The sequence below is a fragment of the Chiloscyllium plagiosum genome, chromosome 25, assembly GCF_004010195.1.
Source record: "Chiloscyllium plagiosum isolate BGI_BamShark_2017 chromosome 25, ASM401019v2, whole genome shotgun sequence".
Classification (NCBI taxonomy): domain Eukaryota; kingdom Metazoa; phylum Chordata; class Chondrichthyes; order Orectolobiformes; family Hemiscylliidae; genus Chiloscyllium; species Chiloscyllium plagiosum.
The window spans coordinates 42,717,857-42,731,126 of NC_057734.1; the positions used below are offsets into that span (position 1 = coordinate 42,717,857).

At 36.2% G+C, this 13,270-nt stretch overlaps 1 protein-coding gene across 4 annotated transcripts in view; it reads left to right on the forward strand.

Annotated features, from left to right (window-relative positions):
* Nucleotides 1–13,270, forward strand: part of ccdc117 (coiled-coil domain containing 117) — a 38,158-nt gene that overhangs the window by 18,113 nt on the left and 6,775 nt on the right. For 3 of the 4 annotated variants that reach the window (XM_043715990.1, XM_043715992.1, XM_043715991.1), the window contains exons 4-6: nt 297–347; nt 8,571–8,825; nt 10,757–10,894. In XM_043715990.1, coding sequence (XP_043571925.1) covers nt 297–347; nt 8,571–8,825; nt 10,757–10,894 — 444 coding nt within the window. Of the gene's footprint in view, nt 1–296; nt 348–8,570; nt 8,826–10,756; nt 10,895–10,990; nt 11,106–13,270 lie in introns of all 4 variants that reach the window. The other variant, XM_043715993.1, reaches the window with a different exon arrangement.

Below are 13,270 nucleotides of genomic sequence, written 5' to 3' on the forward strand. Positions count from 1 at the left end.
TCTACACCAGTGTGTTTATGCATTCGGCAGAAGGCGTCATGTTAGAATCCCAAAACTAAACTGTTTTTGAAGATTTTCAGGACTTGAGTTACCAATGGCATTTTGGAGTCTAAAAGAATTCTACAACATCACGTTAGAATTTTATAGAAAAATCGTTTTTTTAAGCAGGTAGTAGCACTTCAGTGTAATTTTTTGTATTTATAAAAGCAGCACTTAAAGTAGGCTGGTATCATAACATACAATTTTACTTTGCATTTTTTTTGTTCACCTAATCACCTGTTTCTCTTTGTAAACAGGAGGAATGAGTTTTTCAGGAGAAAGCACAAGCGGGAGCAGGAGGAAGCTGAGTGAGTATCTTCATTAGGCCTTATTTATTCTGCTTCCGGGGAATTGGAAAGAGCACTGTTTGCAGTTTTTGATGGCAAATGGCATTCATTAAATTTTTGCTTGCTGTTAACATTGCTTTATAAATGTACCATCATTTACTGGAACATCTGGGATCTCATGAATACTATGCTTTATTACACAAATCCTTGTCCAGTTTAAAACAAAACAACAAACGCTGCAGCAGGGAATAAGGTGAATTAGAGTCCAATATATTTCATATATTGATATGAGTATGTTAAATTGGCAGAAAGAGACTTGAAGAGATCTACAAGGATTTTATTGCAAGTCATTGGTTTGGCACAAATCTTCTTTTTTCACCACTTTTCTTTTGGACTCCCTAATGTATGGAATAGCTGAGTTCTTGTCAATCTGTTTCCATTTGAGCCTTTTAAGGGACCTGCCTTTCTAACTCTGATAGGCTCCTTTTAAGGGAACACATGTATGCACACAAGGAAGATAGGAAAATACACAATTTCAGATTCTCACTGTTCTATAGTGACCTTGCGTCATTTTTTTTAATATAAAGGCATTCGTCCAAGTCATCGACTATAGGTCTGTTTTACTATGATCTGCCCATTCAAACTTGGATGTTTCCTTCCTCTCCAGCATTTGCTTTAAACTGGCTATCTTTATTCTAAAACTTTTTTCACTTGCACTTTTTGGAGAGTGCACATTTATTCCAGGAAGACTAAATACCATTCTATTGATATTGTTCTTTCAGTCCATTCTTACATATTGTATTTTATAATAACATTTCTTCCTGAAATTTTAGGCACACAAAACACTTTTCAACAACATTGACAGCTGGAATTTCAGTGCCTGATGTGTTTTATTTTTCACTATTTTCTTTGCCTTCCATGCCAAGGAAATACTTTCCTACTTTCTCACAAAAGTAGTATTGCAAATCATCCTGCACTGAAAAATCCATTGCTAAGATTATGCAGTATCTTCAAAAATATCGGTATCCGTTTTGGTGTCACCCAAAGCTGAAAACTTCAACATACTTTTCTCTATTTTACTATCCTGTATATGTTCTCTATCTTTAGATTTTTCATAGCCAGACTACATTCTAGTATATCAAAGCTAGCATTTGGTGTGGTTATGTAGCTAACCAGTTGAATTGTTTGAGATTTCACAGCTATTCCATCTCCTGCTTTGGTTGCAGCCTCATCTTTTTACCTAGATCTGGTAAGGCTTCACGTTTTCCTAACCAGACATGTGGTGTAGAATTATGTTTTGACTTGCCCTAGTTAATTCCCAAACCCATATATTTGAAAGCTCTAGGAGCTTTACTGCCAATTTCTAATTCCTTCCTGATTCAATTTATGGTCTTTAAAGTCATTGGTGCCCCACCCCCCCACTCACATACACGCACACAGTTGTGAAGATGCTTGAATGTTTTCTATTATAATGCAAATGCCAGGTCTGTTAGTTTGAATGCCCTAACATTAATAGAAATGCCATTGCTGAAAAATATTGCACTATGAAACGTCATTAATCCATAAAAGAGTTTATGCAATTTCTAGAGCTTCCCCTTTGTTCCTGGTGCTTCCTTTTCGGGGTGATAAAATGCCCTTCTCAAGAAGGCTACTCTGCAGGAAGTCAGATTTGATATCAATAGAGTAACATCTCCAATAAAAGGTTGTTAAAATGGCTATAAAGATGTTCAAAATTACTTTCTCAGGAGAAACTATCCTAACACCACCTTTTTTTTTAATCACAGGCATTTCTCAAAGCGTTGAGCTACAACTCTAGCCTTAGCCTGTTGCAGCCATTTTGTTGGTACAGGTTCATTGGTTAGACAAAGTTGGTTGACCTTTATCTTCACTTTCAGAATATATTCTGAATTATTTCTTGTAACTCTTAGTTTAGCTTCTTTTCTTTTAACCTATCTTCCATTCAACTAATAGCCACAAAGGCTGTCTCATTATGGAACGCTCTACCTTTATGCATTGTCCGAGTAAGTTCTGTATTACATGTGTTACTTGGTTGCCTTTAAAAGCTGTGACTTCTCCTCATTGTGATTTCTCTGGACTACTTTCAAGATGTCTGCTTGAAATCCTATGTACTGTATACGACCTTTTTCTTCAAACCAGTACTGGAACAGCAATTTCTAGTTCTCTATTTATGTAACCCTTGCATGATCCTCACCTTTTCTCCCTCACTTCAGGAGTTTAGCCTGTTTTTACATTTCCCCGTGACTTGCCTGCAGGTCCTACCCTCCAGTCTTCTGACTCAGCTGACTGGTAAACTGTGTGCGAACTTATTTCGGACAGTTGTTTAGTGAGCACATTTGATTACCTTTTCATGTTCTTCACAGTCTGTGCATGATGGGTATGTTTTTCCTGAGCTTTTGAATCCTACCCCTCTATCCAAATTGTAGACTTAATGGACATGTGAAGTATATGGTGCTTCATCATCAAGACCATCTCCCGTGTTCTCAGCATTTGAAAATTCATGGCTCATAACCAATCATGAGGGCTGCACCTCTTTATAGCCTGTTGTATTCTGGAAGTTTTTCTGTCATGACTGATAACCTTCCTTGGCCATCCCCATTCCATATGTACTCCTCTGTTATTGTAAACTGTCAGTTGATCTTTTAAAGATGGGCTAAACACATTAGCCTCATTCTTTTTTACCTTCATCCTTTTGTTAAACTTTTAAAAACTGTATCCAGTAATTGAATTTCAAAATCATCTCCGTTTCATAACTCCTCTTTCTAGTTAACTCTATGGGCTTGAGATTTAGTCACAGCAGAGCCAGAAAACAATCATGGATGTTTCTTTAAAACATTTTTTCTTACATTGGTTGTTCTACCACTCTTGGTGAAGCCATGTTCTTAAACCTGCAAGATCATTTCCCAAACTAAAAGTCAATCCTCTAGGGGAATTTATTTTATTGCTCCAACTAAACTTCTCCATTTGCCAAGTCACTCTTTTTAATTCATCTCTATGTAATGAGACTAGTTTGTAACTTCCAAATATACCTCCAATTAATGCTTAAGTACTTGTCATTTAAGATTTTAAATTAACGTGAATGCTCTTCTGAATTTGTCCATGATCATCATTTCCTGTACATACTTAATTTCTGTATAACTTGAGTGATCTGAATCACTGATCCCACAGCATTTCTTTCAGATTCCATAAATGTCTGATTAGCTTTTTTCTCGCCCTAAATTTTAATTGATCAGCTTCATGTTTAAAGCTCACAAACATAAAGGATACCTCTTTGACAGTTTCCTACCCTACAGATTATTCTTCTGACAATTTAGTGCACACGATCATAGTTGTACCTGACTTAACGCTTGTATTAAGTAGGTTCAAACATCTTTTAACCAATTCGTCTACCCCACCTACCTTGAATGAGGTAAAATATCTTTTGTATCTATACCTATTATATTTAGGCATGAACTGTAAACTCTTGGTTAAATTAAATCCCCCACTGGAATCAGAATCCTTATTCGAACTACTACCTTATTTCTTCCCTGTTTATTTTATTTTTTTGCTGACTCACTCTCTAATTTCCTTTTTAGAGTTTAAATCTTCTTAACGTTTCCTGCTGTATTTTTCTCTGCTTTACTTTTTTCTACTTTGACTTTGCCTTTTCTTTGTCCAGTGTTTTTCATTTCTAACTGTATCCTAACTAATTCTAGCTGTGACATTCCAGTTTCATGTTTCCTTTTTCCACTTCTAAGTGTATAATCCCATGAAGCACTTCCTCTTGTACATTCCTGCTTTTATTTCTACCTTGAATTTAACTACTAACTCTCTCTGTTTAGTTTTGGTCAACATTTTAAAATAATCTACTGTATATCTTCCACTTCTAAAAAAGGTCTTAGAAACATTCAAAGCCCGCTTCAAATTTCATGCAACAAACTACGAGCTATAAGATCAGGAGTAGGCCATTCAGCCCCTTGAACCTGCTCTACTATTCAGTAAGATCATGGTTGATCTGTGACCTATTTTCATGCAGAACAGTTGATTTATGTCCAGAACCACTCCTTAGCTGTTACTTCTAATAAGCCAGACAGCGATCTTGAATCCAGTGAATTCAAGTATCCTACCAAGAGCCCCCTGTTATGATTCCAGCTGGTGTTATTGCTGACTGAAATCTGACTTGATAGATCATATTTTGTTTTGGCGATCCATTAAAATGTGAGCAATTTTGCAGCTTTTGTTTTTGCAAAAAAAATTTACAAAATTCATGCTGTTTACTTAAATTCAAAGATTTATAAACCAGCAGTAAAAGTATAAACCCATTAATCCCAAAATGCTCCTTTTTATAAATTCCAACAAAAAGCCATCCCTGTAGGGTACTTGCACTGGAGAATTTTTCCAACACCATGAATGGCTTAAGGTGACATTAACGGTTGGAGGCCGCACTAGCGTTTTGTACAGTTGCAGCATGACAATACCGCTTCGGAACTCAATCTCTGTACCAATAAAACCTAACTCACCATATGCCGCCTTAACAGCACTATCAACCTGGGTGGCACCTTTCAGGAATCTAAGTACATGGACACCAAGATCCCCCTGCACATCCACACTACCAAGAATCAAGAGGTTCACATAATCAATGTAAAAACACCAAGTAGCACACACCACTGTTATACTTTATTTACAGCATATATCACTTGAATAGTAATGCAACTTTGCCTTAAATAAAACTTACTGATAGCCTTCTCTCTCTCAACCTCAACTGACTACTTGGACATCACAGCAATTGCAATAACACAGTAAACATCTATTTCTGATGTGTAATTTTTTTTCGGTTTATTGGGAGTGCCAGTTAAAACAAAGTTTTGCTATAAAAACGGGGTGGGGAATGTATTTCTTTAAGCTGTGGGTGTTTTCCCCAAGCTTTTTAAAAAAAAAATTAGAAATTTCTAACAGACTTTTAAAGCACAATGATTTACAGTTTAGCAAAGTAGAACTTCCGTTAGTTGTTTTAAAAAAACCATTAGTGTTGCCAAAGTAGCTCTTGCAAACTGTTTCTTAAAATAAATCACCATGCAGCAGAAATACTTAAATTTAATTATTAACTTCAGAAACAAGGAAAACCCATATGTCACTGACCCTAAAAGCAGAATAAATGAGCTTAAAATATATTCCTACAAACACCTGCAAGGAATTTTCTTGCATGTAATACCCATGCCAATGCTGTTTGTAACTTGACAGTTCGACTGATCTGCCAGTATCTATGCAACATCTCATCAGTTATTGTATGTTTCCTTTCTCTCAAGTTATTGCTGAAAGTAATATTTAAATTCTGTCACCTGTCCTGAAATTCTTTATTTACAAGTTCACCTCCATTATCCATTAATTTTGTTGGTCACCCAAGGCCTGTGCTGACCCACTTTTCCTGACTGTTTACTCTGGAGCTTCCGTACTAATAGTTTATCACCATTTATATGCTAAACCTGTTTGCAGTATCAATAGAAAGTAGTAGATAAGCATTCCATTTTAGTCTCATACCTTCAGATCCATGTCTACTGTTTCATTAAAATCTCAGTTAAATGGTGTCTTACAGTATTTAATACATAAATCATCTAATGCATAAAATCCTCCCCACCCCCAGAATGAGATGATGTTTACTCATCAATCAAATGTTGATATCCATATGCTGAATTAGGTGGCAAAAGAATGCTAGAAAATTCACATCTTTGAAGCGAGAAACCGTTAAAGTTGCAGGTCTGTTACGAGGTTATTGTAATCCAATTGAGTTTTAAAATACTTGATCGGAACTCCTGAAAAATATTTTTACTATAACTGCACAATAGAACATTGTTTTAGATTGTCTTATCAAATCAAGTTTTCATTCAGTCTTAAATATTGGTGTTTAGTAATGGAGGATCAGAAAATTGAAATGTTGTGAAAGCCTATCTTGGAAGTATATAGACTTAAAATTTGGTATAATTAAAATGCAAGAAATCATTTCTGTGGCGGGAAAGGCATGAGAAGAACGTTCTGCAAAGTTGCATTAGGTTAAGCCTTAGGGGATTGGGTAATACATTTTGTATTGTTTCATGATAGGAAATGGAGTAAGAATAAATGGATCATTTACATATTGGCAGGTTGAAAGTAATGGGTTACTGCAGTTTTTGAATCATGAGTATTTACATTTTATATTGCTGATGTTGGCAACATTTTATTTATTGCATTTTCTCCTCCTTCCCATCAAATGTATCACTTTTCTCAATTTAGTTTGGTCTGCTTAATGTGCACCTCTTCACCAGTCTATGTCCTCTTGAAATCTGTCATTAACCTATCCATTTACAATGCTGAAGTTTTGTATCATTTATAACATTTGAAATTATGCTCTGTTCACCCAAGTCTAGACCATTCATATAGATTAAGAAAATAAATGAAATTAGTATTGACTCTGGAGAATCACCTTTCTATCAATTTTTAAGGTGCCAGAAGAACAACCATTCCCCCATTCTGAAGTTCATCCTGTGACTTCCTCCTTTATTCTAGCTTTGTAGACAATTCACTGTGGCAGTTTGTCAAATGTCTTTTGGAAATCCGCATCAATGGCATTCCCCTCAGCGTCTAAAGATCTAGCTTCTCTATTGTCTGTTCTTAATGAATTTGATAGCCCAGCCAATACTTTGGCAACATGTTCCTCAGTAAAGTGCAACGTATTGAATCCTTAGCAATGCATTCTGCCTTTATGATTAGGTCCTTATTCAATCTGTAAGTTCCTTATCTTATCCTGTAAAGCTTTTCACTAATCTAGTCTATAGAACATTTTTGCTTTTCCTTTTGTACATCACCTGCTAATCTCCTCTTATACCTTCTCTTTGACTTTGATTTTTTGTTTGCATTTTTCTTCTGAATTTTTTTGTTTACTCATCCTGGTTCTCCGTTTGTATTGCAAACCTGATATTTCTCTTATACTTTATCTGCACCTTTTGAATAATTTTTCAGTACTTGGAGAGCTATCACTTTCATTTCCTCCATTGAGTAATGTACTCAATTTTACTTTTTGTGTAATGTTTTACGTTTGTGCAGTTTTACCTGTCAATTTTGTCTAAGAACATAAATAGAGGAGAGATGGCATTTGAACCTGCTTCTGCATTTAATAAAATCATTGCTAAATAGATTGTGACCTTGACTCTACTTTCTACCTGCCGCATCTCCCCATAATCCGTTGACTCCCAGGTAGATCTAAAATCTGTTTATCTTGGCTTTCAACGAAATGGCTTCCAGGGCTCCCCAGAACAATGAATTCCAAAGATTAAAGTGCCTTTTGAGGCAAGGGATTTCTCATTTCAGGTCGTAAATAGGATATTATCTCTTCTTTTGGAGCTTTGCCTCATGGTTCACCCTCTGAGGCATAGCAGCAGCTCAGTATTATCTTATCAAATCTGCTCAGAATCTTGAATGTTTCAAAAATTTTCCTAACTTGTATGTTTCAATGTGTATATGCCTAATCTTTCTCCTTAAAACAATACCTTTTAATTTCAGATTTAACCTGGTGACCCTTCTTTGAGCTGCCTTGAATGCAAGTACAGAGGATCCTCAATTATCTGGCATTTGGTTATCCGAATTTCAGATTATCCAGCAAGATCACAAGGTCCCGATGCTTGGCTAAACTGGTTTCCAGCATTTGATTATCTGACATTTGATTAACAGAACAAAATATTCCCCACCTGTGTCCTTTGGATAATGGAGGTTTCTCTGTATATCTCTTGGCTTTCACTATGTGTACCTACAGTGGTAGGAGTGAGTTAGCTCAGTTGGCTGGGCATCTGGTTTGTGCAAAGTGATGCGCTCTCTCTCTCTCTCTCTCTCTCTCTCTCTCGAGCATTTATTTATCAAGGAGTGCAGACGATCTGCACTAGACATCTGAACAGGATTCTTAATTTCTCTGTCTGCTTCCTAGCCCAAGTGAAGTGTGATTAATTACCAATCTCCCAACTAATGCATTAGTTGAAATTGCAAACTTCATACTTTAAAATTAATCATGAGGCTTGTTAAAGACATTACCTGGCTACATTATTTAACCATGCACCTTTCAATTGTATTTTGGCCTCCCTGTTGGTGATTAAGGAAGCCCTGTAGTGGTTGTTAAGGATATATTTGCTTTACAGAGGAATAAACTGAGTTATTCCTTAAAATAGTTTATCCTGTTGACATTTAAATATTTGTATCCCAGTGATATTTTGCTCTCTTTTCCAGTGCTCCTGCTAGAAAAAAACGTCTAACTGAGAAGATGCTTGACTGTCTGGTGACTCCAGTGAATGTGTCATGCAGCTCTTGGCCTTACACTTCCAACCCCCTGGAAAATGGGATATCTGACGTTGCCTCCACTTCTTGGCAGATTGGGCCTAGCTCACAGGAATTTAGGGTTATTGAGAATGAAGCACCCTATGTGGAGATGAAACCTGATCCGAGCGAAGAGGGATTGCAGAAACTGAAGGAGATTGAAAATCGGTGGGAGTCTGAAATGCAATTTCTTCTGGATACCATTGTTGATTTGAGAATGTTATTGGTCTTCAGAACAGTTCCCATCCTCCCTACTTAATGTATATTTATGAAGTGGTATAATTTATTTGAGAAGGCAATTAAGAAATTGTATTTGGTGAACTGATCTCCTTGCACAATGAAGGAAATTGCATAAGTATTCGCTGACTTGTTAAAGCTATTAGTATGGTTAGCAAGTTCCATAACTATAGTGAAAATATGGAGCAAGGAATAATGAAAATCTTAGTGGGTTTGGAGAAGAAGGTAGGTAGAAAAGTTGGAATGTTCATTAAAAGTAATGAACTGTAGTCTGAATTGATGACATTTGAGCGTTAGCAATAATTGTGCTTTGGACTGCTAACCATAGCTGTGCTTGATGCCAGGGGTTCGTTCTTTTAAGATGAGTTGACAGCAGTTAAAGAATTAATGTTGATGTAAAAGGTTCTGAAAGCAAGTTGTCAAGTAAAATGGCCAATTATATTTTCTGAGGGGAACAAAGTCGTGATGTTGGTTAACACAAAGGAATTCATTGCACACAGAGCTGTCCCAGATATGCCAAAGTGTTGTCCACTTCATTTTGTTATAAATCAAATGTTATATATTCCTAAATAGAGCTACAGTTGTGATGAGTCATAAGTACTGTATATATTTGTATAAAAGTCAAACTTTTTATACCATTTTGAAAGGTTCAATTTATAGCGTCAACTATTTCACCGGCACTAGTTTTGAGGGGCTGCAATTCATGCTGCAGCTCCAAATACCATATTATTAGCAGAAGTCCATTTGATCTATCAACTAATCCCGGGCAATGAAGAAAAACACAATAAATTACAGTAAAGGTAATTACCGGATAAAAGCAAGATAAACAAGAATGAATTGCTGGTGGTAAATTTTTATTTATACATACTAGTACGAAAATTTAACATGTCAAACATTCATTGAAATCCTGCAAAATCGCACAGTTCAGCATCGTCATGGCCTGGTATAATGGCCCACTTAAAATGAAACCTTTTATTAAATTTTTGAATGTGTAAGTGTCTTGAACTTCCCTGTCAAATTCTTCATTTCCCTCCCATTTACTCTTGTATGTAATGAACCTCAGCAACATTAACAAAGTTGTCAAAAGAATTAAAGATATATGTAGCTAATACATCTCCCTCTTATTCAGGTATAAAAGCACAATTAAAATTATTAACTTTAAAAAAAAAACTTTTGTATAGTGAGCAAAGTGCACTAAGTACCAATAGAATTGGTACAAGTCTGAATGAATGAATGAAAATATGCTGTAGTAAACCAAGTGGGCTAAGTAGAGTTATGAATGAATAGAGACACAATATAATAAACAAAGAGCGCTGAGTAGAGTTACCAGTATGAATGAAAGCAATTTCATTTAAGTGGGTTAATGGGAACATATAGTTTCCTTTTGTAAGAGGTTTATAATGTGATAAAATAGGTCAACGTTTACATGAGATATATGGGAAATACAAGATTTTTCTGGCCAAAAATAAGGTGTTGACTATTACATGAGATCAACTCTTACTCGAGTAAATACAGTATATATACTCCTGTGACTTTAATAACTTAGCAAGGCATCGTTCTCCATGTTGCTCCATTTTTATCTAGTTAGTACAGTTCTTGATGGTAATTAAGTTACTTTTTGAATCAAGTAGGTCTTAGCCAAATTTAAAATTGAATTCAAATGTTTAATACCCGTAGAACTTTATTTCAGAAGTTACAGGTTTTCTGATCTCCATTCTCCTAGAAGTTATGGATGCTGCAGTACTGCAGGTAGACAAAGGAAGGCTACATAATTGCATTGAAGCCATGTCTTCTTTGAGAAGAATTCTCACTGAATCCTTTATTCTTTCCTTCAATAACCTAAATATTATTCTGCTTCCCAGGCTTGTTGAGGGAGATGATCCAGAAGGTGATGGAATTGAGGTTTCAGACATGCCAGTGCTAGTTTTATCTGATTCTCTACGAGAAGAACTGAGGCCTGGTTTGGAAGAAATTTTGCCTCGTAGAATAATGGAATCTCTGTAAGTGTGATTTCACCCCTGCAAGTGTGACCTTTTTCTGGAAGTGGGCAATCTTGTTGGGAATGTCTGTTTTCTTTCCCACATTTCTCTTCACAGGAATCATGCACAGTTACATCAGACCATCTGTTTACTTCATGCTAGCTATTTGGATAAGGGTTTAGGTGACCTTGTGGGTTCTCGCTGTAATCTTCTACAGGTTTTCTCTTCCTGGGTGAGTTTTGTTTGGACCTTTCCATATGACACCGGATGGTTAGTATAACGAAAAGAAATATGCAAGATGCTTGACCTATGTCTTTCTAAGAAACTGAATTAAGTTGGAATTAAAGATTTACTTTGGGTGTAACCCATACTTTGTTTTCTCTAAACATATAACAAAATCTAATGTAATATTAAGGGTTAAATATTAAATATTCTGGCACTCAAGTTTGGAGGAAGGGAGAAAGATTGAATTTGTTTGAGAACAGCAAGTGCCTGAGAAACAGACATATTTCCATTTTGTGGAATGAGATATTATGCTGTCTGTACCAGTTTTGAATAATTGGTTGCGAAATGCCACTTGTGGACTGAGAAAAGTACTTAATTCTGTTTGTTCTATAAGTTGTCTTTTTTTGTATCCACATTTTTTCCTGAGTGAGCAATTTAGTGAACAAATCTGTCTGAACTTTCACTCTTTTTATCACTGAAGAAATAATGATCAGTCTTGAGTTTATCAAAGCAAAATCAGACAAGAACAAAAGCATGAATGAAATTTATTTTGTCTGCCTTGGCAATGTGATATTTGATGAATTCATCCTTTTAAAAGAAGAAATGTTTTCCAAAGCATTTTAGAGTGAAGTTTTTACTTTCTATACCTTTGTTATTGTATCTTCAGTTTAAGAATACGAAAAGAATGTGGTGAGAGGGGTGCTGACCCTAACTGAATCATTAACTGTTATTGGCATTTCACACTACTAATGTTAATTGTTTCTCTGCACTTCTATTAAAGGAAAGCTGAGATTAAACAAAGAACTATATTTTTATTATATTTTAATGTGGTTGTTGTGATGATTCCAATTTCCTTTATCTAGTGCCAGTATGAAACTGTTTAGAAATATGTGTGGCCTTTTGCTTCAGTCCTTCATACCAGCTACAAAGTGGATGACTTCCCAGCATGAGTGATATGGAATTTGTCTTTCAGTCACTAATGCATCATTCTAGCTATGAAACCATTTGTAAAGCAGCGTAACAAACTTTTTTACATACCATATCTGCACTTTCATCTCTTGAAATTGCAGGATATTGAAGCTCTGCATGTAGATAATACAAGTTTTTTTTTTTTTGTAGGTGGAACCATTTCACAATTTCATGTATGCTCTAGATTTGGAAGTCCCAGTGTTGGACTGGGGTGAACAAAGTTAACAATCACACAACACCAACGGGTTTATTTGGAAGCACTAGCTTTCAAAGCGCTGAGCAGAGCTCGGGGTGATTGGCTTACAGGAAAGTTGAATTTGCAGCCATTGTCCTCCTAGATGGAACTGTTTGTGGGTTTGGAAGGAGTTGTTAAAGGCATGTTGGTGAATTTCTGTAGTGCATCTTGTAGATGGTATGCACAGTTGCTACTGAGCATCAGTGGTGGAAGGAGTGAAAGTGGTGCCAGTTAAGCGAGTTGCTGCTTTGTCCTGTATAGTGTCAAACTTGTTGAGTATTATTGGAACTGCAGTCATCTAGGCAAGAGGGGATTATTTCATCACACTCCTACTTGTGCCTGGTGGACCGGCTTTAGGGAGTCGGGTAGTAAGTTACTTGCTGCAGTGTTCCTAGTCCCTGAAATAAAGTGAATAAACAAGTATTTTGTATCAGTATTTACTGTGGAAGAGGATATGGAAAGTAGTGTAATAAATGGTGACACCATGCAAAATGTCCAGATTACAGAGGAGGAAGTGCTGGATGTCTTGAAATGCATCAAGGTACATAGATCAATTTTGCAAATGTTGACAAATTAAGAAATAATAAATTAAGTGGATTTTAAGTCAATAACCAAAGATGTGCAGGTCAGGTGAATTGGCCATGCTAAATTACCCGTAGTGTTAGGTAAGGGGTAAATGTAGGGGTATGGGTGGGTTGCGCTTCGGCGGGGCAGTGTAAACTTGTTGGGCCGAAGGGCCTGTTTCCAAACTGTAAGTAATCTAATCTAAAAAAAAAAACAGTTAATCCTAACATTATTTGTACTTTATCAATTCTATTCACTGTTCAGGTTTTGGTTTGGTCTTCATTGCCTACCCAGAGGTCCTTGCATAGTTGCCGTGGGCACCATTATGGTCTGTTTTATTTTTCTTCATGCTGTTCACTCTGGGTGTTGACACAGCGTTCGGTGGTTAGGTAAAAATGGTATTG